The sequence below is a fragment of the Cebus imitator genome, unplaced genomic scaffold, assembly GCF_001604975.1.
Source record: "Cebus imitator isolate Cc_AM_T3 unplaced genomic scaffold, Cebus_imitator-1.0 Scaffold566, whole genome shotgun sequence".
NCBI lineage: Eukaryota > Metazoa > Chordata > Mammalia > Primates > Cebidae > Cebus > Cebus imitator.
In genome coordinates, this window is record NW_016107881.1 from 303,348 (window position 1) to 311,965 (window position 8,618).

At 31.9% G+C, this 8,618-nt stretch overlaps 1 protein-coding gene across 3 annotated transcripts in view; it reads left to right on the top strand.

Annotated features, from left to right (window-relative positions):
- Window positions 1–8,618, top strand: part of ASCC3 (activating signal cointegrator 1 complex subunit 3) — a 361,903-nt gene that overhangs the window by 255,559 nt on the left and 97,726 nt on the right. For all 3 annotated transcript variants that reach the window (XM_037734022.1, XM_017515928.2, XM_017515926.2), the window contains exons 35-36: window positions 5,116–5,227; window positions 5,418–5,552. In XM_037734022.1, the coding sequence (XP_037589950.1) occupies window positions 5,116–5,227; window positions 5,418–5,552 (247 nt within the window). The remainder of the gene's footprint in view (window positions 1–5,115; window positions 5,228–5,417; window positions 5,553–8,618) is intronic.

The window sequence follows — 8,618 nt, forward strand, 5'->3', positions numbered from 1 at the left end:
TTATTATTAATGATAGTCACCATGCTGTGCAGTAGTGCATCACCAGAACTTATTCCTGCTGTCTAACCAAAACTTTATGCCTTTTGATCAATTCCCCCTTTGCTTGAATGGCCTTCCCAACCCCTGTGACCTCTGGTAACTGACATTCTACCCTCTGCTTCTATGAGGTTGACTTTATTTTAGATTCCACATATAAGTGAGATCATACAGTGTTTATCTTTCCATACCTACCTTATTTCACTAGGCATAATGCTCTCCAGATTCCTCCCCCTCTAGAGTCTAGTCATGTTGTTGCTAATATAGAATTTCCTTCTTTTTTAAGTATTCCATTGTGTATATATACCACATTTTTCAAGTCCATTCATCCATTGATGGGCACTTACATTGTTTCTCTATTTTGACTATTATAAATAATGTTGCAGTGAACATAGGAGTACAGATGTCTCTTCAACATACTGATTTCAATTTCTTTGTGTATATACCCAGAATAGGGACTGCTGGATCATATGCTAGATCTGTTTTTAGATTTTGAGAAACTTCCATACTGCTTTCCAAAGAGGCTGTACTAATAATGTACATTTTCAGCAACAATGTACAAGGGTTCCTTTTCTCCACGTTCTTGTGACTGGCCCTTGCTTGTATCTTTTTATTAGTGTCTGTGTTAAAATCATCTTTCCCAAAAGCTGGAAGCAAATCAAGGCACAGGAAACTGTTAAATTTTTCCCACTTATTTTTAGATATGATAAAAGTTTTTAAAATGCTAAAGTAATTATCTCAAATAAAGAACTTATGTGTGGTTTTTATTTTTCCTTAATATTCCTTATCATACAGTACCATAAATTGAGATTTCGCTTTTCTTGGGAAGGAAGAATATGTATACGAGCTTGTTCATCTGCATGTGTATGTAACAAAAAGACTGAAGTTTATTTAGCAATAGAAAAGAAAGACCATTTTTATAACATAGTCATATATAGGTAAAGAAGACCTCATATTCCAGGTCCCTTTAGTTAATGATACTGCTATAAAGACCTCACCACAGCACACCAAAAGTAAAACTTATGTTGACAAATATTTCAACCACTGTTCCTGAGTTGGTCACTATATGTCTATTTATATTCTTGAGTGTGTATGTGTGTGTATTATGTATATATGCAAATACATATGTATATAAATATAATTATGTTTATATATGTGGACACAGACACACACACATATATATATATATATATAAAAAACATATACACACATTAGTTTGTTCAAATTAATATAAATGCATGTACTGGTGCTTTCATAAAATATAATATATTCCAAATTGAGTTCTGGATTCAATTTGTATGTTCAGTTTTACTCTGTTTTCCCCTGAGAAAGCTTTTAAATATATCTGGGGCAAAAATGTTGTGGTAGTTTCAGCAGTTCCTGCAACCACTTTTGTTATTTGTGTCATTATTATTGCTGCATAATCTGAACATAAAAAAGCTTGGTGCTGTAACAAATGACTTTCCACTACTGACAGTTATAGCAGCAGCATTTCAATACTGATGAAAAATTTCCCAGCAAGAGATCTGGCCAGGTTTACATAAACCAAACAGGAAATGGCTGCCACTATTCACATTAAATCCAAACCGTTTGGTGTATCTTTATGTTTTACATTAATATAAAACCTCTTTCATTCTCAACTGGTGAAGTTTCATCAATATTAAGTTTGGAAAAAAATAACTTGAGATTTGATATGTAGTATTCTTGTTTGTCCTTTGATAAGATCTTTTAAAGATAATTTTTTAAAGGTTTTTTAGTTTTTGATTTTTTTGATTTTATGAACTTTGTAAATTTTTATGATAGGGAGAGGTTTGTTATTACTTTTTCCCAATGGACTGCTAATAGAAGTTAGCTTGTGTAGCCCATGTGCTAGATGCTGTCAGTATCAAACTGCCTTTGACTTTCACACCTCTCACGGGACTAGTAATTGTTGTGTTCAAACAGCCTGTAATTGTGATCCCGCTGGCTTTCTCAGTACGCTTCTGGCCATTAGAATCATTAAACAACTCAGCACCTGTTAACAGCATTGTAAATATTCAACCCTGCTTGTGTGCAGGTTGAGTCCAATATAGAGAAATCTTACAGAGCTCAGTCTCATAAATTAGCGCTTCTGACAAGTCAATTATTGTGAAACTGGGTTTCTCTGTGAAATAAATGAAATAGCATGCTGACAAAAAGGTAGGCTGTCTGTTTATGGCAAAGAGAAGATAATGGCTTGATGATTCAATGCAGTGAGCATGAAACTGCATTTTATCCTTTACCCGTAATTAAACAGTTGTGAAATGTTTGTGTTTAAATAACCAGTAAATTATAAATTTGTACTGCAGAGAGTGCAACCTGAAAACAGACCTTTTTCTTAACTGTTGCATGCTTTTTCAAATTAGTAAAGTGATTATTAAAATTAATGATATATAATGTTTTAAGTTAAATGCTTATAATTATTCCGGCTAAAAGTTGCACAGTAACTAAAAAACGTTCACCTTGTAAGTAAAGGCTGTATTATGCTACTAATAGAGATCGTATAAATCTGAACTCTATCACTTAATCACAGAAAAACGTCAAAATAGATTAACTCCCAAAATTTTATTAACCCAAAAAACTTCATTTATATTTAGTTTAATTATTTTACAATGTCTTGCAAATTGTATATCTAATTAAGATATAACAATATCTTACTTTTATAAGGATTTGAAAATATTTTAAATGGACTTAGAACCTCAGTCCAAATATTAACAAAGAACAGTATTTGGTAAACATCAGTGAAGTTCAATTTACTTGAACTGAATTTTGTATTTCTTCTGTTATGCAAGTCAATAAGAATGTTGTTAGCCACATTCAGAAAAAAACAAAAACTGTATTAAGAATAAATAACAGTGAAATATTTATGTTTTCTGCACAAAGAAGTGTGAACTTTTAGCCAGTTAGATTATGAATGATGTTTTAGTGTAGTCATCAAATAATTTATTATAGTCTCAGAAACATCATTTAGGTTGATTTTTTTTTTTTTCTTTATGGCAACTTACTTTAAATGTTTAAGAAATATTTACCTTGACTGTATTTTGTCTGGATGAAAACCACAAATTCATCTTTAAAAAGTCCCAATAGACTTAAATAAAGTTTAGAAGGGATATTAATCCATTGAAATATACCTTGTAAATACAGTAAACAAAATGAAGCAAATACAGTAAATAAAATAAATATTAAGTAGAACCTGTAATTTTTCACAGATAGCTTTTTCCATTGATAGTTTTAAATATTATTTGTAAGTGTACCAAATTTATTTATTAAAGCATAAAATGATAAAGTTGACATCCCAGTTATATTGTAAGACAATGGCTTATAATAATCAGTAACAGCATCCATTAGTTTTCAAATGACCTAGTAAATTTATAGATAAAAGTGGAATTTTATTTTATTTTTTCTCCTTCACAATAATATTTTCCAAGTGTCTTTTTTTTGTAATGTCAGTTGCATAAAGAATTGTTTATTCCAAAATCAAGGCAGACAAATTTGGTTTATAAAAAGAAGAAGAGTTTGATTCTTGCTCTACAAATGGTACTGCTTATACAGTATCCTGGGCACATTTTTACTAGTGTTTTCAATTTAAGAATAACTCTATCAGCTATGTATTAGTCCTGACAGCTAAAAATAATATTGGAAAATTTATAGGCTTAGCAAGCCAAAAGAATGTGAAATACAAAGTAAGCACTTACGTTGCAAAAAGTTTGATGAATTTCACTTCTTGGAAAACAATGAAAGAGTAAAAATATTTTTAAAATTTGAAATGACTGGATATTTGTATCTTATATGGCTTGAATGTCTGGAATTTTTGTTTTCACCTCTAAAGCAGAAGACATTATTCTAACTAAATACTCCTCCTTTGTCATTTTTCAAAATAAAAGAAATATTTTCTAATGGTTAATAATTCTGGTTTTTCACTTCCATATATGCTTGGTTAGACATAAATTTGAACATTTTGTTTAAATTAATGACAGCACTAGGTTCAGTACTTATTTATCTCTTAGTTGATAAATATTGCTTTATTTCGGTCCATGCCAAGAGCTTTTCTAGAAAAAGCAATAATTTTTAAATAGATCAAAATTAAAACAGCTATTCCTTTATAATGGAAATTACTTTTCCAAATAAATTACAGTAGTCTCTTACTGTAATTCTTATTTAATGGAGCCTCTCATATTTGGGTGTACCTAGCTATTTGCACTAACTTTTCTTTCTAATGAAAATATATCCTGACATTATTAGCCCTGCCTTGTGTATTTTTAAATAATTTTTTATAATTTACTAACCTTGAGTCTCTTCCTTCGAAGAATGAAAAATATCACAAAAATTGTCATCTAGATAGTGTTCTCCATTGCTCTCAAATTGTGGTTTTCTTTAGCCCTCTTCCATTTAAAATAGCCCTCTTTTCCCCGACTATGACTGTTCCCTTCCTAGTTCTGTACAGATGTAAAACCATCATGATGGGGTCTTAGAGATGAGAACCTGTTCTCTAATACCACTTTCCACTCCCATTCTTTGCTGTGGATGGAGAAAAGGGAGATAGGGCATATAAATTATCCATGCTGACTATGATACAGGATTCACCTAGTAGGAATTAGGGCACCACTAAGATTGTAATCCCATGTTCTTCGGGTGTGTTTCCAGGCACAGATCCTAGTGGCCATAGGGTTTTGCCAAGAACTTCTCAAATTTGCAGTGAGGCACTTTCAGGTAAATTGTATGTCCTTAGACCTTTGGCTTGGAAAATATACAGAGCTGAACCTATGTATTTTCCCTATATTGAAGCTTAGTTAGAATACTTTATTTTTACCCTGATGATGTCTCTTCTAGTCATTAGGATAACATTTATTCCCTAAGCACTATGGGAATAATAATTGACTAAATTGTTTCAAAGAACTTTCTACCACCCAAGAGCAATAGTTCCATGAGTTTTGTGAAGTTACTGAGGATAGGTTTTATACTAAAAGTGGAATATATTTATATATATTATGTGAAAATTAGGTGATAGTTTTAGTAGAAAATATCTTGAAACAAATGATAATAATCTTGCTTTTTTTCTAGCTACTACAATTTGGGTGATGTGAGCCATGATTCTGTGAACAAGTTTCTGTCTCATCTGATTGAGAAGTCCCTGATTGAATTGGAACATTCCTACTGTATTGAAATTGGAGAGGTACAACTTAGTGATATGCATTCTAATTGAAAACATTGCCCAACTTTTTAACAGTAGTTCTTTTGCTTCTAGTACTATCAAAATTTTTAACAAAATTATTTCAAAAACACTTGTCTGAATTATTAATTTTATAAAGATATGTACTTTCATTGTACTCTTCATTTGTTATTTTATCTTCCTTTTGAAATAGGATAATCGCAGCATTGAACCTCTGACTTATGGCCGAATTGCCTCCTATTACTATTTGAAGCATCAAACAGTTAAAATGTTCAAGGACCGCTTAAAGCCTGAATGCAGTACTGAAGAATTGCTTTCAATTCTAAGTGTGAGTTTTTCATATATTTCATATCTTCTCTTTTAATTTAGGACTTAAAGTTTTGTCATATAATTTGTCTGGAAATTTAACAGAAACCATTTATAAAGCCCTTTCCTCTGTCAAACAAGGTCACTACAAAGCAACATATCTAGACTAAGATGTCCATAGATAAGGTAACTATATAATTTATCATTCAAATTTGAATCTTTCTGAGTGTGAAATGAGGCCCTATTAATATTTAAGCCAGGATAGTAGATGTAGACTGGACTGTCCTGAGCAAGGCAAGTGATTACCCTAGCCTTAAATATGATAGCCTCTTTGAATTATGATTGAAAGCTTTTCTTATTACTCTTTGGATGGTTTCTGTTGAATACTTATCTGTGATGTTATTGAAGTTTATTTCATAAGCATTCACATAATTAAGTTTCAGAATTAATGTCACGACAGCTGTTTCTCTCATCCTCACAAATACCCTTTCCAAAAAACGACAACAGATATATCAGATGGTAAAAAAAAAAAAAAAAAAAAAAAAAAACTATCCTGTGTTCATTTGTCCTTTTTTGCCATTAAGAGTGTCTTATCCACCTTTCCTTCTACATACTGTACCCTTCTGACTTTTTTTTCACTTTGTTGATTTTAAGTGTAATAATTTACCACAAAATTTTGTTAATATATTAGTTAGGATATACATATGTTCTGATTGTTATCTTATCCTTCAGGTGTGTTGGTGCTTTTTTAAAAAGTTGAGAACGATTGGACCATTCTGTCTTTAAAGTCCTTCTCTTACAAATTCATTGATTCTGTGGTAGTTCACTTAGTAGCTTTTTTTCCTTCCTCTCCTGTTGCTTTATCATTCTTAACAAGCTTCAATATCCCATTTACAGGTTTTCAGTTTCTCAGTTTTTTCCCCTCCAAGAAGCTAGTGTGTAAATTTTGTGCCCTGCATAGTGCCATATACACTTTAATAAGTTCAAAAATATTTATTAATGAATTGATTAACAGATAGAAGGATAGCTGGATCATACAATAATCAGTTTTCTATTGTTTGCTCTGTAGAAAAGAATAGAGAACTAAAATATATGAGGCAGGTACCAAAAAAAATTTTTTTAAGAAATTAAAAATGTATTTCTGATAGAATAATACAAAATATAAAGAATTTTTTTAGATACTTAAGAATGAGATTTATATCAGTTCCTAAACCAAAGATTCATAAAAGTAGGATTTCTCTGGGGGAGAGACTGTTAGCACAGGCAGCAAAATAATGATTAATAAATTTGGGCATGCCTCTTAAATTAGTGTCTGTTAGATTTAAGAATATAAGCTTTTCATATTTACCTAATCTCATAAGATAAGCATACTTTTCTGTCTTGGGAACATGTATAATAACAGCTAACACCTTTGAGCAGTTTTTATGTGCTAGACATTAAGACCTTTAAATTAATAAACTCATTTAATCCTCATAACAACCACTCATTTGGATATTAATAACATCCCATTTTAAAAATTAACCAACTTGTCCAAAATGATAGTATGCAGTCTGGCATCTGAGTATGGGCCCTGAAACCATCCTACTATACTTTCTCTCAAGTCACACACACACGCGCACACACACACACACACACACACAAACACACGGAGGTGGAAGGCACTGACTGAGGTGGGAGGTACAAAGTAACTCAAGTTAAAACTAGATACACACTGTAAAGGAAATTTGTGAAAACTATATGCCTATTACATTCTGTACCCCCATTTACTCCACTAAAAAAGCACAAAAAAATCTATACAACCCCAGGGGAATTAATTCATCATCCCTTTTGCTTCAGTCTTCTCTTTGAAAAGGCATTGATCACAAAAGGTCTGTTCCCATCCTGTCAGGGGCATGTTTCTTTCTGGCATTTCACTATATAAAACCACTTATGCTGATCTCTTGGTATATTTTTGTTAAATTCAATTCTCCTGTCAATAGCTGAATAAATACAATCATCTGAAAATACTAGTAAGGAAAGCTATATAATGCAATATTTATATAGATTTGGTTTGGTCTACTCCATAAAATTCCACATTAAGAATATCTTTTTCTCCCATACTGTTTAGCCCAAGGAACCCTCAACTTACACTAGATTTTGTCTCAGTCTGTATTAGCTTAACGAGGGTTCGTTCTAAATGAAGAATCACAGGACTTACACTGACAAGGAGATTTGTAGATATCACATTGTTTTCTTAATTTCTTGCCTAGGAATTATTCTTTATTCACTAGCAAACACTATGTGTAACTACCAGCAAAATGCTAAATAATACAGCAAGATTGCGTAACTATGGTGTAATTTCCAGAAATTGTTTTTATTATGTTTCTTTAAATGCTTTTTTTTAAAACCATGAAAAGACTACCAAATGACTCACGGAACCTCAGTATCCTCTCTACTCTCGCCTCCAAAAGTAAATATTAATCTCATTGTGGTTTTAAAATATGGAGTAGTCAGACAGAAGCTGTAGTGAGCAGGATGGTAATAGCATAAGATGAGGAAAGCTGTGGGGATAACGTTAGTGTTTCAAAGATGTTTTAATTATCATTGTTTTTGTTAGAATAAGAAAATCGCATTATGTTTTTGAACAATTCACTCATATAACATTCATTATTCATGCTTCCTTTTACTAAGATACGTTGATTGATGTTTCTAAAGTCATTTTTAAACTTTAGTTTTGGAATTTGTTATTTTAATATTTCCGATAACATTGCAACTGAAAATCTTCTATTCTTTTATTACTTTGAGCTTACTATAGTATTTTCTTAAATTTTATTAGAGAATGAAGTTTTCTTATTTCTTTTTTTTTTCCCCCATTTATTTATTGTATTGCATTTTAGGTTTTGGGGTACATGTGAAGAACATGCAAAATTGTTGCATAGGTACACACGTGGCAGTGTGAATTGCTGCCTTCCTCCCCGTCACCTATATCTGGCATTTCTCCCCTTGCTGTCTCTCCCCAGCTCCCCACCCCCCACTGTCCCTCCCCTATTTCCCCCCAACCGACCCCAGTGTGTAGTGCTCCCCTCCCTGTATCCATGTGTTCTCATTG